The sequence below is a fragment of the Phyllobates terribilis genome, unplaced genomic scaffold (genome assembly GCF_046119375.1).
Source record: "Phyllobates terribilis strain yellow unplaced genomic scaffold, ASM4611937v1 Scaffold_13__5_contigs__length_258822181, whole genome shotgun sequence".
NCBI classification, from domain to species: Eukaryota; Metazoa; Chordata; class Amphibia; order Anura; family Dendrobatidae; genus Phyllobates; species Phyllobates terribilis.
In genome coordinates, this window is record NW_027362773.1 from 195,914,684 (window position 1) to 195,936,533 (window position 21,850).

Here is a 21,850-nt window from a genome sequence, read left to right on the forward strand (position 1 = left end):
TATTAGTTTTACGTGTTTTAGGGTGGGGGACATTATTTAGGAAGTAGAATACAGCTCCCCAATCTGTCATTTTTGGGTCATGGAAGGTCTGGAGTTATAATCCTGTAGTAATTCAAGCAGCTGGTCAGTAAAGAAGAAAAAAATCCTAGTCATGTGCTGAGGTTGGGTTTGCACTTTTCCTTCAACATGTAATGTCTCATAGTGACCACTAGGTGGAATGATTGAGTCATGCAGGGAATTTCCAAAGAAATCTGTCCTTTTTTTTAATTAAAGAGCTCAGCAATAGAAATATGTAAATGTCTTCAGCCCATGACTGGTTGGCTTGCCTTCTGCGTAGTTGCAATTTTTGCCTTTTCCTTTTTTCAGCATGAATTTACTTTTAATTGATTTTTAGATTATCATTTCTTTTACTTTTAAATCCCTTTGAAGAGCCTGAACGGCCATCAAGGCTTTACCATCGTCCTCAAAAATTTCTTGTGCTTCTCTAAAGGGTCTAGACTCCTCTTTCCAGAGAAACTACAGCAAAATTAATAGGTTCAACGTAGCTGGAGCAACGTTTACTATGAAAAATATCCCAGGTTGCTGCAGAACCTCTTTAAAGGATCGGATCCCATTCACAACATAAATGCCCTCCTATAGAATAGATGATAAATGAATAATTTGGGCCTCTGAGAACAGAGGCCCAAAATTCTCTTTATGAATGGAGTGCCCACCATTTTTATATAGTGAGACCCCTGTTCTCAAACTGTGAGGACCAAAGCAACCATCATATGTCACCATGAATGGGCGACGTAGTGTTTCTGGGGCAATTCCTTTAAGGAGAGTGTAATTTCAAAGATGTTCTGCAGCAGCTTAGTCACTAAGAAAACCTCCGACGGGGAGTCTAGAATTAATCTGCTGTTTACTCGCGGCACGGACCGACCGAGACCTGTGCTGTGCTAAATTAGGTGGTCGAGAGAGAAAACCCTTTTAAAAGTGAAATAAACACTGGATATATAAATGTCAAGAATTGTAAAGCTGCATCATCTGGGGGGAACAAAAATCCTACAAAAAGCCCAAGCGTACAGCATTGCCAAATATATTTTATAAATATGATCACAATAACACGAGAGGACGCTGACGACTTGCAACCAGATTATAAACTGTTACACGAGATATTAATCTCTACGTTCCCTAAATTCCGTACAATTGAAAATTCATCTGTCTCCAAAATGTCCAATCAGAACTGTGGACACACAAGTAGGACAAGTTTTAGAACAGTTCTGCAGGATTAGAAATGCACGTCTACTAACTTCAAGAAATAGCGCCCCCCCTTGGCTATAGGTTACGGCTGGTATTGCAGTCCAATTTTATTAAAGTGTATCCGACTGAGCTGCATTGCCACACACAACCCATTGACAGGTCTGCTGCTGTTTTTTTTTTTTAAGCAGCCATATTTTTTTCAAATCCTGGACAATCCCTTTAAGGGATACCCCATCCCAATGTCCCTTGTCGACTATACAGGTTTTTTTTTTTATTCCTCCAGAGTAGTGGAATAATCTATAGGAAGGTGCAAGGTTTGACGGGAAGGATTACACCGCCCTTCAGGCCCTGAATAATCGGACAGAGATCAGAACGCGATGCTCGGACTGGCCGGCAGCTCTACCTACCTGACATATATTTCTATGCAGCTGTCACGATCTGGTCGGGAGAGCCGCCGGCCAGTCCATGAATTGAGTTCCAATATTGGTCTGATTTATTTGGCTTTTACAGCCTGAAAAATTTTGCCTGGAGAAATCTTTTCAAGGTGAATGCCACTGGATACTGCTAGATTGGTGTTGGTCCAACATTTGGGACCCTCAATGATTGCCAGTTGCATATGACCTCCTTATCGTGCCAGACGTAAGCCAGGAGAAAATGAGGGACAATCGTTGGGGCTCGCATCTAATCAATGGCCTTCATCTATCCAGTGGATAGGTGATAATTTGGTTAGACTGCAATATCTTTAAGGGTTTTTCTCATGCTCAATCTTCTGGAGCGCAGCGCTCCCCTGCCTACCGGCTTCCTGCTTGGCCGGAGGAGGCACGCTCCTGATGATCGATAATTCGGACCAGCAGCATTGCTACATCATTGCCCCAAACTGTGCTCTACAACATCGGAGAAGCACAGGGTCAATGGATCTGTCCCAATCCAGTGATCCAGCCAACTTCAGAGCAGCACTTACAAGCTCTTTTCTATAGAACTTACAAGCGCTTTGCTCCCTGGCTAGTAAACCAGTCACCTTTTGACTGCAGAGGTGACCAGAAACCTAGTCACTGAGCCGTAAAAAAAATTTGTTCTTGGAAATGGAGAGAAAAATTGCAAAGTTGCCTATTTTTATAAGCACTTTGAAAACTTAAGAAGATGAAACAATCTCTTTAAAGTAAGTAATAAAAAAAAAAATTGGAAACGGAAAAAACTTTGGTTGTAGCCGAGCTGGATGTCATTGAATAATACAATCATGAAATGATAAATTGTGCCAAATTGTAACATCAGCCGGTGATGATTGTCCTCTAGGGAATAATGAATTCGCAGACGTATTTCTTTAAGCTACGACAAACTTCGTCTACCCATTTTCCTTGGGAAGCCTGAGTCAGGAGAGCACAGTTTTTGCGCTTTCCCCCATTCGGTGACTTCTCCCAATTAAAATAATTAATAGCAATTCCATTGACGTCCACAAATTTCCCCTCGGTCACCATGTCGTTGATGCCCAACCAGAAGTCCCCAGCACCGGGCAGGCTCTTCTTTCCATAATCTCGGAGTGCGCTGTTCTCATCCGCGTCCCTTGGAATGGCCAAGGTGCCCCCTTTGGCTATGCAGTCCTCGTTGGCCTCGTGAAAATGCTTGGTTTCCTCAAATGCCAAGTAGCATTTTTTATGAATTTTCGTACCCCGTAGGCAGACTGCGAATAAAGGAGGCTCGTATTATTTATCGTGGCGCAGGAGACGGCACTCACAAAATAAAATTTCATTTGGTTCATAAAAACGCGGCATTGTTTTATGAGCCTTTTAAATTGAAGCAGACACCAAAATAATCACAGAACATATTTCATAGCCGCACTGGAGAAAAAGTCTGAAAATAATATTTTGAATTAAACCCATCATTACCATATATCTGATATCAGACAGAAAAGATGCTAAAATCCGATTTAACCAAGGACAGTTTGCATTTTTCCGATTGCATTTTTCCCTCCCCATTTTCCAAGAGTCATAACTTTTTGATTTATTTCTGCCGACATAGCCGTATGATTTTTGGCAGGACGAGTTGTAGTTTTGAATGACACGAGTATCATTGTCCCATGCAATAAACCAAAAAAGAACAATAAAATAGCTCAATGCAACTAATGGAATACAAAATGCCACTGTTGCTGATTTCTGCACTCTTTAGTACTTAGTTGACCCTCTCTGGCTGTTATAACCTGCTCCAAATGTGATGCATAGCCAAACATCAGCATTCCTGAGGAATCTTAGCCCATTACTCACAGTTAATGGCCTTCAGGTCACTAATAATCTTGGGTTTCCTTACTGCAATCACCTTCTTAATATCCCATTAAAGACTTTCTATGGAATTCAAATATGCAAATTGTCTCTTCAGAGAGGAAGAGGACTGGAACTTAAGTGTCACCTATTAAAAGTAGCTATCCTAAAAGTCAATATCGACCCTTTATCAAGCCTTGCCACATGACTTAGTATAAATGCCAAACCAGAATCACAATTTGCAGATAGTGTGTTTCAGGGTACTGCCCCTCATCAGTAAAAAGTGAGATCTGGTTTTGGCTCAGTGAGAGGCGTCTGACCGGGATCCAAGGGATAACGTTTCTCCGTGTGTAGACTGACATGTCAAGCCTGGCATGCCAAAGTGAGGAGACTTTTAAGCCTTGCAATGCTCCTCTGGGAAATTAAATATGCAAATTCTCTTCAGAGAGGAAGAGAACTAAAATTTCCCTGAGGAGCATTGGAAGCCAAGTCTTCTCACCTTGGCATGCCAGGCTTGACATGTCACTCTCCGCAAGGAGAAACGTTACCCCCTTGGATATGGCGTTCAAGTCAGGCGCAGGGACTACTACTCCAGAATCTTCTCAGAATTCTTCTGACACTAAGGCTTGATAGCCTGTGATGTATGCTTAGGATCAACAACATGTTGGAAGGTCCAATGGTGTCCAAGCATCAGCTTCCTCTCAGAAGGCACAATGTGTTTTTTTTTTTACTAGGAATTTGATACTTAAAGGGAATCTGTGCTCAGATTTTTGCTATGTAATCTGAGGACAGCATGAGGTAGGGGTTAAAACAGATTTAAAAAATGTGTCATTTATCAGGCTGTGTGCTGTTTACTTACACTGAAGGTTTTATCACCTGATGATCATTGCTGGGCCACAGCAGTGCATTTGTGCTAGTCCGACTCTGTCCCCTCCTGGAATGAGCAGCTCCCTGTCTATTGCTATGTATGTACGGAACCTGGTGTGAGTGAGGAGCAGCTTTCTCAGTTTTTAGATTTAGCATGAAGCAGAGCTGTGTCAGAACTGCTGCACCCAGTAAACTAAGTGATACATTGTTGGAATCAGGACCTATTTGCCTATATCAAGCTGGTTTCAGATAAGGTAGTTAAAACCTGGTGACAGATTCACAGTTTAATTGAATCCATCTTGCCTTTTATATGCTTCAGGTTTCCAGTGCCAAAAGATAATCAGTCCCAAAGCATCACTGAGCCACCACCATGCTTCACTGTAGGCATCACTAAGCCACTATAATGCTGCATTGTAGGCATCACTGGGTGATCGTCATGCTTTACTGCAGGCATCATCAAGCAACCACCATGCTGCACTGTATGCATCTCCCAGCCACTGCCATGCTTCATTGCAGACATTACTGAGCCACCACCATGCTGCACTGTAGGCATCACCGAGCCACTGCCATGCTTGACTGTAAGCATCACCGCCATGCTGCACTGTAAGCTTGGTGTTTTTTTTCAGAGGATGCCCCATTCTCTAAACTTCTGTGACTTATTTTATGGATTTGAGCATACAGGAGCCAACTTTTCTTTTGCTCTTGGGTCAGTAAAGGTTATATCTTGGAGTTTGGGTATAGATACCTTCATTGTTTAGTGCCTAACTGTGCAAACTGAAACCATATCTTGATGTGTGTCTTTTGCAATCATCTGACTGATTTTGAAAATCTGCCTCCTCTGGGAATCTGGTGGCAGCCAGTGACAGCTTCCTTTATTCTGTCACGTCCCGATAGTGTAGCCTGTGCTTCTATTACTTTGACTTGTAGACTAGGCTTCTAAATCTATCTCTATAAATATTCAGTTCCATTACATCTTTTTTAATATCCTTTTGTTTGCGCAGGGCAATGATCTCTTAACTTTTTAAACCACTCTCTTGACAACTCAAGAATATTAGTCAACCAGAGGATTGCTCATTAGGCTAAAATTCCTAAAGGAGCTGGTGCCTGGCTATGCATCCCATCTACAGCAAGTCATAACAGCTAGAGGGACAGCAGGTCATAACAGCCAGAGGGCCTCTACTAAGTACTAAGACATTTGCCAAGAAGAGGGTGAATAATTCTTGGACTACAGTATCAGTAAAAGTGACATTTTGTGAAAAATTTGGAGAAACCACTTGTTATATTCCTTGTATTAAGCTATGTACATTGTTCTTGCTTGATTGTTTTATTGCAAACGGCAGAAAATGTACACATTTTAATAATAAACCGAATATGCATCTTTTGTGTTTGCTTTTATATTGTATTCAGTTATGTACTTGCTGTTCCCCGCCTCAGCGCTCTAGCCTATTGGTTTGGGATGGCTGTGATTGATTTTCAAGCTAAGCAAATAGTTTATACGTGTGCACGCCATGCGATACTTGGCAGCTGCTACGTCTGTATTTTTGGATGTGTGTTGGATGCAAATATGTTTACAGTATATTGCCGGCGTGTTGTTGCCCTCATGGCTGTTAAGTGAATGTGTAAGCCATTAATGGGTTGTGACATGCCGAAGTAGTGCTGTTTCTTCCAAAGCATCCAGCAACTGTTACAAATAACACAAGTACAGGAGACAGGAAGTGTTGTAGTTCAGAAGCATCCAGCAGCTAGAGGGGTTAACAGTCACAGGAGACGGAGTGTTTTAGCAGAGCCCCAGTGGGATTGTGGGGAACTTGTTGTTGTATTCTGGCAGCAGCCAAAGGGAGAAGTGGTGTGTGTGATCTGTATCTCACAGAAGTACAGGAAAGAGAACAGTATTCAAGTTCAGGGTGAAGCTCAACACAAGTCAGATACCCTGCACTGTTAGTTCAGGAAGTCTATAATCGGGCAGGAAGATAAGGACTGGAAGGAATTGTGTCACAGAGATCACCTCCCTCATCAAACCCTCCCCCTCTCCATCTCCATGCAGGATAAAGAATGCTGTGTACTATTGTGTCCTTGTGAAGGAAAAGCCTGTGGTTGTGTATGCATAGAAGTGTGCTGCTAAGAGATCTAATCTATGCTGAATTATGCTACTGAAGAAACTGTAATACTGTGTCTTGTGAAGAAACTACTGCATTGTTACTGGATCCAGTTGCTCAAGAAACTCAGACTATACTGTAATGAAGATTGTTGCTGTAATATCCCTGAATTGCACTGGCCGTGCTTCAGATTAAATTCTACTGTTAAACTGTTGAAAAAGACTCTTGTCAGATGTCTCGTCAGCAATTGAATCTATTGTGTGCCTGAGAGAAGCTGCAGCACATGGTCTATGGTCGCCCTGAGTAACGGTTCCCCCAGAATTCCAAAGAATTAATGAAACCCGTCTCGCCCTATCTGAACCTAGCGGCGTGCGTTTAACAGTTGTGTTGGCTGCAGTGTTCCCCATGCATTTTGGTACCAATAGAGGAACTTTAGGACATTCCCATGTAGCCAAAACACTGGGGTTTTTTTGCATTTTTTTCCCGCACAATTCAAACTGCTTGTAATTGTAACGGGTCTGGGAGGCGGAACCTCTGAGCTACTATACAAGGGGGCAGTCCTTGTAACGGAGCGGGTGGCGACCAGGGAAGACGGGCAGGAGGTCACAGCAGGTGACCGGGACAGTCTCTGGGTGAACGGGCTGGAGGTCACGGCAAGTGACCGGGGCAGTCTCTGGATGAACGGGCTGATGGTCACGGCAAGTGACCGGGGCAGTCTCTGGATGAACGGGCTGATGGTCACGGCAAGTGACCGGGGCAGTCTCTGGATGAACGGGCTGATGGTCACGGCAAGTGACCGGGGCAGTCTCTGAATGAACGGGCAGATGGTCACGGCAAGTGACCGGGGCAGTCTCTAGGTAAAGGGTTGGTACGACCTGTGGCGGCTGAAGATAGACGTGAGCTCCCAGGTGAGCAGGCGAGAGTCTCTGGATGAACGGGTGGTCACAGCATGTGACGGCGGAGCCTCCAGGAAGACCAACAGACAGGCGGCAGATGAGCGCTCCCAGGTGAGCGGGCAGAAGTCTCTGGACAGGCGGGTGGTCACAGCACGTGACGGCAGAGCCTCCAGGTAGGCTAGTAGACAGGCAGCAGGTGTGTGCTCCCAGGTGAGCGGGCAAGCTGGTCCATAGACAGACTGACAGGAGTAGTAAGGCAGACCGTCGGACCTCAGACTAGCAGGCAGGTAGCAGATAATCAGGCAGGAATCTGGCAGGTAACTGGCAGGTAACTGGCAACGGGACCTGAGGGCTGAAGCAGAGTAGTGAACAGTGCAACAACATTGCTCGGGCACCTCCATTTTGGAGGAGGTGCCTTATATATGGTAAAGTCCTCCGGCCATTGGCCGGGGACTCCTTAGGACGGCGCGCGCGGCCCCTTTAAGAGGGAGGGAGGGCGCGCGCGCGTGCCCTAAGCACAGTGGCCGGGAAGGAGCGCGCGCTGCCAGCAGAGCGGGAGAGGGACGCCGGGCACGGAGCAGAGCGGTGAGGGGAACAGCGTCCCTGCCTAGCAGAGGGCAGGGACGCCGGCACTACAGTACCCCCCCCTTTAGGCCCCCCCTTTTTTAGGCCAGATAGAAATTTAGCTAGGATGAGAGGAGCATGGATGTTCTCCCGGGGCTCCCACGTTCTCTCCTCAGGACCAAACCCCTTCCAATCTACCAGAAAAAAGGTCTTTCCTCTTACCCTTTTGGTGGCAAGAATGTTCTCTACCTCAAACTCGTCCTCAGCAGAAACCGGAGCAGAAGGCGTACCTGTAGACTTGGAAAAAGAGTTAAGCACCACGGGTTTGAGGAGAGATACATGGAAGGAGTTAGGGATCCGTAAGTTGGCCGGGAGTTTCAATTTATAGGCCACCGGGTTGATCTGACTGATGACCTCCAGAGGACCGATGAACCGAGGCCCTAACTTGTAAGAAGGTATCTTGAGTCGAACATATTTAGATGAGAGCCAGACTTTATCTCCTGGACGAAATTGTGGAGGATCCAGGCGTTTTTTGTCAGCGTGTCTTTTCATACGCTCGGATGACAGAAGGAGTGCGGACCGGGTACTCTCCCATATGGAGGAAAATTTGCTAACGAGAGATTCCGCAGCCGGGTTGTCCACAGAGGTGGAGACAGGAAAAGGAATCCGAGGATGCTGACCAAAGACTACAAAAAACGGGGATTTGGAGGAGGATTCGCTCTCGTGATTATTATAAGAGAACTCGGCCCATGGTAGGAGATCCACCCAGTCAGAATGGTGGGCATTAACGAAGTGCCGGAGGTAACTGGTCAGGTTCTGATTGATCCGCTCCACTTGACCATTGGACTGTGGGTGGTAAGCGGAAGAGAAGTCCAGGGTGACGTCTAGTAGTTTACAAGTGGCTCTCCAGAAACGTGAGGTGAACTGTACCCCACGATCCGACACGATGTGGAGGGGCAGGCCATGAAGACGGAAGATGTGGCGGATAAAGTCTTTAGCCAGCTCGGGTGCGGACGGAAGGCCTGGCAGGGGAATAAAGTGAGCCATCTTGGAAAAGCGGTCAGCGACCACCCAAATGACCGTACAACCGGCAGAGACGGGGAGATCAGTTATAAAGTCCATTGCTATATGCTGCCAGGGGGCAGCAGGTACAGGAAGCGGAAGGAGGCGTCCGGCTGGCAGATGTCTCGGGACTTTGTTGCGGGCGCAGGACACACAGGCAGAAACAAAGTCTATTATGTCCTTGTGCAGGGTAGGCCACCAATAGTGCCGGGCAATAAGCTGGAGGGTCTTTTTCTGACCGGCGTGGCCAGCTAGTTTAGACGAATGGCCCCAGTGTAGGATCTTCTCCTGATCAGGTACTGAAACAAACGTCTTACCGGGAGGGAGACGATTTAGACTCCCGGGAGCCACCTGCATTACTCTGGCGGGATCGATGATATGTTTAGGTTCTTCCTCGAGATCGGACACCAGAAAGGATCGGGACAAGGCGTCTGCTTTGACGTTTTTGTCAGCCGGGCGAAAATGAAGAACAAAATCAAAGCGAGCAAAAAACAAGGACCACCGGGCTTGGCGCGGGTTAAGTCTCTGGGCATGCTGGAGGTAAGCCAAGTTCTTGTGGTCAGTGTAAATTATTACCGGATGAAGAGCCCCCTCGAGTAGGTAACGCCACTCCTCCAACGCCAGCTTGATGGCCAATAACTCTCGGTCTCCTATGGAATAGTTGCGCTCAGAAGAGGAGAAGAGTTTGGAGAAGAAGCCACAAGTTACCATTCTCCCGGAAGATGATTTTTGAGTAAGTACCGCTCCGGCTCCAGAGGAGGAGGCGTCAACTTCCAGGAAGAACTGCTTGTTGCCGTCCGGGCGATGCAGCACCGGGGCGGAAGAGAAGGCCTGTTTTAGGGAAAGAAAGGCCTCCTCTGCTTCGGGCGGCCACTCTTTGGGATTAGTACCCTTACGGGTGAGCGTGGAAATTGGGGCAGTCCGGGAAGAGAAGTGCGGGATGAAGAGGCGGTAATAGTTGGCGAAGCCCAGGAACCGTTGAATAGCCTTCAACCCCTCTGGTCGGGGCCATTTCTCGATGGCAGACAGTTTCTCAGGATCCATTTGTAGGCCGGTCTGAGAGATAATGTAGCCCAGAAACGGAAGAGAGGTCTGCTCAAAGAGGCACTTCTCATATTTAGCGTAGAGATGGTTCTGCCTGAGCCTGAGCAGGACCTGACGAACATCCCTCCGGTGCGTCTGGAGATCCGGAGAGAAGACCAAGATGTCGTCCAGGTACACCACTACGCAGGAGTAGAGAAGGTCCCGGAAGATGTCATTGACCAACTCTTGAAAGACGGCAGGAGCGTTACAGAGGCCAAAGGGCATTACCAGATATTCATAGTGGCCGTCCCGGGTGTTGAATGCCGTCTTCCATTCATCCCCCTGACGGATACGAACCAGGTTGTACGCCCCACGGAGGTCCAGTTTGGTGAAGATTCTAGCCCCCCTCAGACGATCAAATAACTCCGGAATGAGCGGAAGGGGGTACTTATTCTTCACCGTGATCTGGTTAAGGCCTCTATAGTCTATACAGGGACGGAGAGAGCCGTCCTTCTTTTTGACGAAAAAGAAGCCTGCTCCCGCCGGGGAGGTGGATTTCCGGATGAATCCCCTGGCCAGATTCTCCTCAATATATTCGGACATCGACCGGGTCTCAGCAGCGGATAATGGATAAATACGCCCACGGGGAGGAGAAGTACCAGGTAACAGGTCGATAGGGCAGTCGTATGGTCTATGAGGGGGTAGTGTCTCTGCCTCCTTTTTATTAAAGACATCAGCATAAGACCAATAAGGAATCGGAAGTCCAGGTAGACTAGCTGGGTTAGGAGAAGGACGGACGGGATGAACGGGAACCAGACAGGTCTTATGGCAGCCCTGTCCCCAGCGAAGGACTTCTCCAGTCTGCCAGTCAAGAACGGGTGCATGTTTCTGGAGCCAAGGTAGGCCTAGCAAGAGGGCGTGAGAGAGTCCAGGCAAAACATGGAAGGAGATACTTTCAGAATGCAGCATTCCCACCTGCAGAGTAATGGATTCGGTGATGAGTTGGATGGGGCGTGGTAAGAGCCCCCCATCCACGGCAGCAACAGACAAGGGTACAGCCAGAGGTTTGGTGGGGATGCGGTATTTCTCTACCAGGGACTGTGAAATAAGATTCCCGGCTGCTCCAGAGTCCAGTTGGGCTAGTTCGAAATAACGGTTCTCCCCGTAGACGATTGAAACTGACAACAGCAGGGATGGAGAGGATTTATTCTTGTCTAGGTGGACCTCTCTGAGCGAACCTAGACACAGGCGTTTCCCGACCTCTCCGGGCAGGCACGGATCCGGTGCTCCTTACTGCCACAGTAGAAGCAGGTCCCCTCGGCACGGCGTAAGTCCTGACGGGCCTTGACCATCTTGGTCTGGTCGACCTGCATAGGCTCAGGAGGGTGTACCTGGTTAGAGACAGAAGGAGTGACGGGTTTCTGAAAAGTAGGAGCTAGACGTGGTAACCTCCTCTCACGGGTGACCTCTCTGGCACGCTCCTGGAACCGTAGGTCAATCCGGGTGGCAAGAGTTATTAGGTCATCGAGAGTGGTAGGAATGTCCCGACCGGCAAGTTCATCTTTAATACGGCCGGACAGACCCTCCCAGAAGACGGAAACCAGAGCGTCGTTATCCCAGGCCAGCTCCGAGGCAAGGGTACGGAACCGTATGGCATATTGGCCCACGGTGAGACTTTCCTGACGGAGGCGTAGCAGCGATGATGCGGATGAGGTCTTCCGTCCGGGTTCGTCGAAGACTTTCCGGAAAGCCGTGAGAAAAGCAGGCAAATTGGACACCAGGGGGTCTCCTCTCTCCCATAGAGGATTTAGCCAGGCCAGGGCCTCCCCGGTGAGATGGGACATGATGAATGCAATTTTGGCTCGGTCGGAGTTAAACTGGTGGGACAATAGTTCAAAGTGCAGGGTGCACTGATTTATGAAGCCCCGAGCCTGGGCGGAGTCGCCTCCGAAGCGAGGAGGTGCAGAAAGCCGGGGTCCGGGGTAGGATACCATGGTATTAGTGGGCAGCGGAGCTGCCGGATTGCGAGACATGGCACTGGCGGAGGTTGCTGGTGGAGCAGTCAGAGTGTCCAGGCGAGTATTGACATTCCGCAGGTGACCCAGGATGGACTCCTGTTGGGACCTTTGACGGGACAGTTCATGACACAGGTCCGAGAGCGAGGGAGCTTGGGTGCCACCGGGTTCCATGGCCCGAGCAAACTGTAACGGGTCTGGGAGGCGGAACCTCTGAGCTACTATACAAGGGGGCAGTCCTTGTAAGGGAGCGGGTGGCGACCAGGGAAGACGGGCAGGAGGTCACAGCAGGTGACCGGGACAGTCTCTGGGTGAACGGGCTGGAGGTCACGGCAAGTGACCGGGGCAGTCTCTGGATGAACGGGCTGATGGTCACGGCAAGTGACCGGGGCAGTCTCTGGATGAACGGGCTGATGGTCACGGCAAGTGACCGGGGCAGTCTCTGAATGAACGGGCAGATGGTCACGGCAAGTGACCGGGGCAGTCTCTAGGTAAAGGGTTGGTACGACCTGTGGCGGCTGAAGATAGACGTGAGCTCCCAGGTGAGCAGGCGAGAGTCTCTGGATGAACGGGTGGTCACAGCATGTGACGGCGGAGCCTCCAGGAAGACCAACAGACAGGCGGCAGATGAGCGCTCCCAGGTGAGCGGGCAGAAGTCTCTGGACAGGCGGGTGGTCACAGCACGTGACGGCAGAGCCTCCAGGTAGGCTAGTAGACAGGCAGCAGGTGTGTGCTCCCAGGTGAGCGGGCAAGCTGGTCCATAGACAGACTGACAGGAGTTGGAAGGCAGACCGTCGGACCTTGGGCAAGCAGGCAGGTGGCTGATGTGCGCTCCCAGGTGAGCGGGCAGGCTGGTCCTTAGACAGACTGACAGGAGTAGTAAGGCAGACCGTCGGACCTCAGACTAGCAGGCAGGTAGCAGATAATCAGGCAGGAATCTGGCAGGTAACTGGCAGGTAACTGGCAACGGGACCTGAGGGCTGAAGCAGAGTAGTGAACAGTGCAACAACATTGCTCGGGCACCTCCATTTTGGAGGAGGTGCCTTATATATGGTAAAGTCCTCCGGCCATTGGCCGGGGACTCCTTAGGACGGCGCGCGCGGCCCCTTTAAGAGGGAGGGAGGGCGCGCGCCCTAAGCACAGTGGCCGGGAAGGAGCGTGCGCTGCCAGCAGAGCGGGAGAGGGACGCCGGGCACGGAGCAGAGCGGTGAGGGGAACAGCGTCCCTGCCTAGCAGAGGGCAGGGACGCCGGCACTACAGTAATTTTCTAAAAACTCATGTCCACTGTGCATTTGAAGATGCTGTTGAGCTGTGCTTTTTTTGGTGCATTTTTTTTTCCTATAACCTTCTATGGGGACCCCGAAAAACGAATGTAAAAAAATGCAGTTGCGGTTTAAATGCAAAATTTCTGCACTTTAAAAATTGCATAAAAAACGCTACTTGAAATCTGCATCAAAATTGCATAAAAAAGGGAAAAACTCCTAAAAAATGCAATAATCGGAGCAGATTGCTGCTGCATATTTTGACATGGACTCCTGCAAATAAAACACAGCTTCATTGTTGCAGCCCTAATGGTTTTGTCCCTCTACATATAAATGCAGGTCACTGGTCTGCGTTAAAACTTGCAGCGACATAATCTGCTCTTTCTTAAAGTGTTTTCTGAAGTTATTTTTGGTGTTACCGCTGCAGTTTCATAGAGAAGCTGGACAGAGATTTTATTATTCGGGTATCATCGGAAGGTAATCGTTGACCTATTAAAAGTCGCTGTGTCATATGGACGCCGACTGTTGCAGGGAACATCAATTTTCAGCATTGGCTGCACTCGTGTCAGTTGCTGAGATTCACAAAGGATTAAAGGCTGCAATTATTGTAATTACGATGACATTTGGAAGGGTAGATACTCGGAGACTGGAAAGTAATAGATGGCACAGATCCAGACTAACGGAAAAAAAACTTGTCAGCAATTGCTGCAGCAACCTTACGTATACTACGACTTGTGCAACTGTTTTGCAATTATCTAATATATTGGTGTAGAATTAATTCTCTGTTGGTGCATGAATAGCTTTACATGGTGGCATGTGGCACTGTATGACTGTGAACAAAATTATAGCACTTTTGATATGGAGTGGCACTAAGTGTGTACGGGATAGTCCTATGAGGATAACGGTAGGGAACCATGTATGTGTTGTATGGATCAGTGGTGGTGGAGTGTTACATACTGAGCATTATTTGGCAGTATAAGTGACGCGCCCCCTGGGCCTGTGTTGTGCAGGGAATACCTGGAGCCGGATCGCTGGGGGTTGTAGTCTCCATGGCACTGACCCGGTCCGTGCCCAGGGTGGTCAATTCAGTGGCAGTCTTCTTAGTGAGATAATCGTCCGACTACTCCACCCGTGGATTGCGGTCAGTGGGGGCCGCCGCTGCAAGGCCGACCGCTGAGGCCGGTGTTATGTGTGCAGCTAAGAATGGGATGACTCCCCACGGGAGAAGTATAGCCTCAGGGCAGTTAGTGTGGATGATGGGAGTGATGGTGCACGAGCGTCCCAGCACTGGTAGTGCTGGTGCGGCGAAGAAGCACAGAGACGTGTGGTTGCGGTTTCCAATGCTTTACTCACAGTTCTTTACTGGTCCTAGTCACCTCGGTACCGGCGGTGACTGCCCAAGCCGTGCTGCGTCCACCAGGCAAGGGGCTCGACCAACTCCCAGGCAATTCCAGAGCGTGGCACAGGGCTCCCTTCTCTTCCTTTCTCTGGCCGTGCCCCACCAGTGACTCTACGTTTGTCCGGCTGCCTCGGGCCTTCTCTTGGTACGCTGATCTCTGCGTCCCTGACCCTATGTGGTGTGCCTTCCTGGTAGGTGTAGTGAGGGGTCGCACCGAGATATAGTCACGACCGCCGGTCTTTGGCTGAGGATTAGTCGCCTCCACCAATTTGGGATCCGGTACCCTGCTCTGCCAACCCGTCACCCGCAATCTCCTGGGCCTATGGGGTCCCTTCTTCTCTCGTGTCTCTGGGCCTCTCTTAATGTGCTGTTCCTTGTTTCCTTTCTCTGCTGGTCCTGCCCTCTCTGCTGTTTCTGGCCTCCACTCCAGGCCTGCCTCGTGGAGCTGGGCCCAGACTGAGCCACAGCTCCCTGTCAGCCCTCTCTGGCTGAACTCCTCTCTGAACAGACTCCCCGGACTGAACACTGTTCTAAGATGGTGCCCACCTTATATACCCCCCTCTATGTGTGAGCCCAGGTGACCAGCAACCAATGGGCTCCTACCTATGCCCAGTGACCCACCCCTATCTGCTCCTACATCACTGGGTTTTCCTTCCCCTCCCCACTCCAGACAGGGACAGATGCTGTCGTGCCTGCACTTCTGTCTAGTGGGAGCACCGTTGAGCTGTCCCCCGGAAATGGGGTGTGTGTGGTGCATGCAGCTTACTGAGTCCTGGTCCACACTCCATCCTTACCCGGGAGTGGAATATCACACCTCTGGTTTGAGGTGCAATACCCCTGCAGCAGCCGAGCCCTCGGGGTGCTACATAAGTAATGACTGTATGACTGAATTCTATGAAAGTATGAAGCTATGTTGGTGTGAAAGGGTGGACATTAGTGATGAGCGAGTATGTTCGGTTAACCCTTTAGGCGAGTATGCTCGGGCGAGTACCGAGTATCTTCAGCGTACTCGGTGATATGATTGAATCACTCCCGTGTACATGATTTGCGACTGTTTGACAGCTTTAATACATGTGAGGAATGCGAAAGAAACAAGCATTCCTCACCTGTAGTAAAGCTGTCAAACAGTCGCAAATCATGTACACGGGAGTGATTCAACCATATCACCAAGCACGCTGAAGATACTCGGTACTCACCCGAGTATACTCTCCAAAACGGTCAACCGAACATACTCGCTCATCACTAGTGGACATGTGTCCTGTTCACCTTAAGAAGACGTTGTGGCAAGTGTGCTAAAATTATGTTGTGTGGTTAAAGTTTATACATATTATAAAGTAAAGTATTTTATCCCTATGGTCGGTCTGTGTGTCAGGTTCCTGTAGAATTACTCTCCCTGGGGACGGCCTTCTGGTTTATGAGGGCGGCCTGATAGGGGGGGAACCAGTGGGAAGGTTGTAGGAATATAGGAAGTGCTCAGTCAGTGTTGAGTAGGTTGGGAAGGAAGTAAAAGAAGGAGAACAGGTTGATCGGTTGGGGAAGAAGAAGCTAGTTACAGAGGCGGCAGGACATCTTAGACAAGTGTGGACCCCTGCAGCGAGGAAAAGCTTAGAAGTCTGGAAAATGTATGGACCAGTGGAAAAGGTAGCGCCCTACTGTGAGTAGGGACTGGTCTGGATTTTTGATCGAACGAGGAAAAGTGAGTGAGATTGCACTAAGTGCATCGGAGACAATGATGGAATCAGCAGCAGATCCAGGTACGATGTCGCACACACCCATCAACGACACAAAATTCTCTGTTGCTTGCCCTGACATGGAAATGGCGGACCACTCACACGACTACTGCCGGGGGACGGTTTACATTGGCACCACTTTGTTTTAGTTGGGCACTATTTGGCATTACCTGGAGAATGTTTGGTGCTAATATGTTCTCTCTAAGACACAGTGGACTCTGAATAGCACCCATCTGACAATATGTGCATGGTTTATATAATCGGTCACATGAAGTGCACATGGATGACACTTTTACAGAAACTTGGAAAGTGCAGATCAGGTCTTACGTAAGTTGGCAAAATTTAGGTGATAAACAGATATTAGAGATGAGCAATTTGATTCCTGCTTTATTAGTCCGGCATCCAATATGGTCCTCCATGACAGACAGTCTTCACTAGGGTTGAGCGAGTATGTTCTGTTCCGAGTATGCTCGGGCCGAGCACCGAGTATTTATAGCTGCTCGGTGATGAGGTTAAATCGCTCCCGTGTGCATGATTTGCAACTGTTTGCCAGCTTCATTACATGTGAGGAATGTGTAAGACATAGACATTCCTCACATGTAATAAAGCTGTTAAACAGTCGCAAATCATGCACACGGGAGCGATTTAACCTTATCACCGAGCAGCTGTAAATACTCGGAGCTCGGCCCGAGCATACTCGCCGAAAGGGTTAATAGAACATACTCGCTCAACACTAGCCTTCACGTCTGCAACCAGCATTCTTGGCATCTTGACGCACATCATGACGCCATGTGAGGTCCCACAGCTAGTCATGACATTTGGTGGCCAAGTAAGCGCCAGAGGTGTCTAAGAAGGTGGAGTCCAAAAGTGAAGGCCGACTGCATAGAGCGCTGTACTGGAAGCTGGAACCAGGGCAGCCTGAATCGAACTGCTCATATCCGAAGCCCCCCATGCACTTTAGATAGCTGCCGAATGAATAACGATTCAGTTGATCGTTGGACTACCCTACCAGTTATCTCGCCAACTCGTCCATACACACGAGAATTTACTAGGCCGCGCACTCCTATGAGAAAGCGTCTTATCTCTTACAGAACTAAAGGATCATCAGTCTGATGACTGTTAGGGGCCCCATACACATTGTCCAAACCTTAGTGTCTTATAGAGCAGAGATTGCTCCATGGGACAAAAAGCTATGCAAATTAGATAAGTGGCTTGCTTTCATCTGAAAGAGACATAATTTACATAAAAGTCAGAGAGATGGATGAATGGACCCATCAGAGGCATCTCAACTAGCCAAATCGGACCTCTTGCTTTGCACTGATGAGAGGCAATTTGCATATTTAATTTCCCAGAGGAGCATTACATGGCCTATAAGTCTCCTTACACTGACTTAGAACTCTACATAAGGAAAGGCATTACCCTTTGGGCACCCACATAGTCGTTCACTGAAATAATGCGTTTTACCTGTTTGTAACGCCTGCATTTCCTTCAAAGAGTTCACCTCCCTCCATAATTTGTCAATCTGTGTCTTCAGGTCTCCATCTTTTTCTTCGGAAGGCAAAATGAGAACATTTAGAAGAAGACAATAATACAGATTTATAATCACCTAAAGCAAAAAAAGAAAAATCTCGTCTATTGTGGTTGGAGCCATTACCATTGACTGATCCTCCCAATCCTACTGGAGACCTACTGCATCATATAATATAACTTACTTTTTATTTTCAGACTTCTGCCATGTCATTAAGTCACAGTATATCAGAAGACATCCAAAGTTATCAGTGGGGTCCACGAATTGTTATGGGGCTTATGGCTCAGTTCCATTGAATTTAATGGAAAGTCTACCAATACATCTAATGATTTTCAAGCCATGGTACATTGTAGAGCATTGTAGCTGCTTCACCTTAGCAACCATGTTAGAAAAAGTTGACATAATCTTTTTTTATTTATTATTATTGTTGTTAATAATATTATTTATTATTACCCTTCACTTAGAGTTGGAGATAGCAGCGAGGGAGAGATGGTTGTACACAGATTTCCACAATGTGGAGAGGAAAGACAGTATCTTCAGTCTCGAGGAGGGCAGAGAAAACATATTACAGATAAGAGCATGAAGATGAAAGAACTGTAGGATAGAAACTAATCAGATTCATGAGCTAATGAAGACAACAGCACCCTGGATACACAAAGAGTCCTAATCCAGCCTACATTAGTGGGAGGGACACTCCCAGAAGAAAAAAAAAATCTTAAATTTGGATCAAGATGCAAACTGCATACGAGGGGTCTGAAATGAATTAAAAAAGAAGATTGCAAACTGAATTGTGCAATTTTTCAATCAAAAGGTAACTACTAATACAAGCAAAGCATTTTTCATTCCATGTCGTGGGTATCAATAGCCTTCAAGATTTTAGACGCCAAGAATTTTTTTTTGTTATACTGTACTTTGGTTTTCGAAAAGTTAAATATTATCCTTCCTCTTGTTTACTAGGAAAAAAAAGTTGAGTTACAGTAGCTCAATGATCGTCTTCATATATCAGTTTCAATATTCTTTTCATAACTGTTTCCAGAAAGTCCACATCACATTTCCTGTTTGAGCTTGGTAAACACCAAAATGTTCTAAACTTACTTAAAGAGACCATTCATAGGAGAATTTTCACTTACCCTTTAAATGGCGTGTGCTAATGTAATTAGTGGACACGGACACCTTTAAAGTGAAACACCAGAAAAAATCCCATAACGGAGTCCATAAAACTTCCCAGTGAATAACTTTTCACCTCCACATTGACCTGAACACATCTGCATTGTTTATTTGTCCTAGCGCCTGTGGTCAGTGGGTGACAACCTCGTGGTGCCACTCATAAAGCAGAAGCACCGAAGGGGCGTATTCACACAGTTTTGTGTATAACATTTTAATTGCCAATGCTTTTTATTTCATATCACAATCTTTGTTAAAATATAGAATTAGTAATCTTGTAATTTTAACACTGGCCGCAGGAGCTTCATTCATTTTTAGACCCACCTAAAAGGCAATTTGCTGCTTGATCCAAGTTTCAGATTTTTCTCTTGAGGGAGTGTCTCTCCCAGTAATACAGGTTGGATGTTTGTCTTCTTTAACGCATAGATTAGCACAGCTTCTATCCTGCACATATTTCCTCTTCGTGTGCTTTCCTTCTTATCTGTAGTCTTGTTTTGTGTCCCATCTGAGATGCTCTTTACCCTGACTACTGCAGATGTGTGTACAACACCTTTCCTCCTCCTCCTGCCATCTCTGATGCAAAAATATTGACATGTGAATGAGGCCCTAGTGTTTGTATGCCAAAGGCTGGAGTGGAACTTAGAGAAAGACTATAATTAAAAGATTGACACCTGTTCTGTGTTTTGGAGACTCTCCTGGTTTTGGTATATAAATACTGATGCAAAAATGCTGAAGTGTGAATGAGGCCTAACACTAACAGAAGGGAGGAGGGGCAGAGAGCTGTTAGAATACACTTTGCAGGAAAATGGTACAATTTTTTTAAAGAAGAATGTTTAGAAAATTCCTTAACTTTGCATTTAGGAAATAACTAAATACTAAAAAAAAATATAAGATAGGTTCACTATCATCAGAGGTAAGATTACACTAACAGGTAACACAGCTGATAACACAGGATCTACAAATAACAGCGGACCACATGATCCTCTGGGGCGTGTCTTAGGATTGCTATACTTTATTACCCTGTGAGCTACGCCCCCTTGTGAAGAACATACATATTTGCACTAAATAAAACTTCCCATATCTTCGGAACCATGTGGCAGATTTAAAAAAAATGGCATACTCTGAGGAACAGTAGGAATAAAATAAGAGCAAATACTGCATACTCTTGATCTAAAAACAGATTCTCCTTAAACAGAACCTGTCACTTTCCATAGAAATATAATTTATGTACCTGGTGTAAATGCCACTGTTCTCCTGAAGCTGTAGTTGTTTTCCTACATATATGGACCCCATCTTCCTATCTTCTTAACCTTGTCTTTGTCTGACGGTGTCACTGTCAGAGGTAGCATCATTCTACTGTGACTTAGACAAGCGATGTACTATAGCTTTACACCCATGGAAGAGGGGAACCATGTTGCAGAAACAGGAAAACGTGGGAACAAATGGATAACAATGCCAACTTTAGGAGAACAGCTGCATTTATACTATTAGAAAAGAATTGCATATTTATGGCAAGGGAAAAGTCCTATTTAAGAAATGTAACTGCTGTTACATTTCAGGCTTCATTAACTCTGCATGGGGCAATATATGAATAATGCAGCTTGAAAAACTCTAAAGTGATATAATTTTCGATGTATTCAGATTGTAGCATAATTCATAGAAACTGGAGGCCCAATTTTGCTGCCCACATGACCCACTTACCCATATTTATACCAATGCCATTAATCATTATTCCATTTCTCTCCTTCCCATTGCAGTGACGACTTACCTTTCTCCTTAGACCTGCGATCCTTTTTGTTCTTTAACCTAGATGACTGCCCGCTGATTTGACCCAACATTAGTATAGCAACGAAGAAAAAAATAGTGAGCCCGGTCCGAGCCATGGCGGTCCCTTACTGTCAGTTAGCCTGGTTAAAACTGTATCTTGAGCATGGAGAAAATTCTGTGAAGCTCAACTCCTCCAGAGCTGCGCTCCAGCTTTATGAAAGTGCTACTCACTAGCGGATGTGTTAAATACTTCTCTTGGCCGAGGTATAAGGTACCTCCTTGTTCTCCCTTCTGGACCCATGTTTCATTCGTGCCGCATTAGTGTTTTTTTTTTCTTGTGTGTTCTACTTTCTTCTATAAGAGGAATGAATGCGCCTTTTCAACCTTCTCCCAAACAGCAAAATACATGAAAACTAGAGCTGTTCAGCAGGGGGATGATTGGTTGGATATTGCTTGAAAATATGTACAATTTTATGAAGTTTTAAACTTTTCGAATTTTTCTTTTTGCATTGATAAAGACTTTTTAATATGGGCAATGTGGCCCTACAAGAGTCCAAAAGTTTTCTAGCCAACTCTTAGGAATTGTTTTAAGGGGTATTTCATATTCAACATATGGAACTCCACATCTGAATAAATGCCACGCTTCATCCATGACAGCCAGAGTGCCACCAAAACAATGGTGCTTATGTAACACAGCCAGGGTGGCCATGCCCAGAGAACAATGCAAGCAGGAGTGTTAACCTGTCCATAAAACAATACCAAAGTGTCACGTGTGTGTCAGAAGTGACAGACAGTCGCCCTGCAGTTGGTTGCAGGAGATCTCTACATTTGGCATTGCAGACACCTTCTTAGAGGCTGTCTCTAGGACCCAGCGGCTACCTTCCTCTGGCTAATTATACCCTGGCCTTGGTGTATAAATACCTGCTGTATTCATTACTCCTCGTGAAGGCTTTAGCAAGAGCAGTACTACTTCCTGACTGGTG

General features: G+C 46.9%; 1 protein-coding gene across 1 annotated transcript; it reads right to left on the reverse strand.

The window, feature by feature from the left end:
• Positions 1-1,176: 1,176 nt before the first annotated feature.
• CLEC3A (C-type lectin domain family 3 member A) lies at positions 1,177-21,090 on the reverse strand. Its single transcript, XM_073659581.1, has 3 exons — positions 20,869-21,090; positions 17,873-17,956; positions 1,177-2,920 (listed from the first exon to the last, which is right to left on the reverse strand). The coding sequence occupies exons 1-3, from the start codon at positions 20,981-20,983 to the stop codon at positions 2,532-2,534; spliced, it is 588 nt and encodes a 195-aa protein (XP_073515682.1). The 5' UTR covers positions 20,984-21,090; the 3' UTR covers positions 1,177-2,531.
• Between the last annotated feature and the right edge of the window lie 760 nt (positions 21,091-21,850).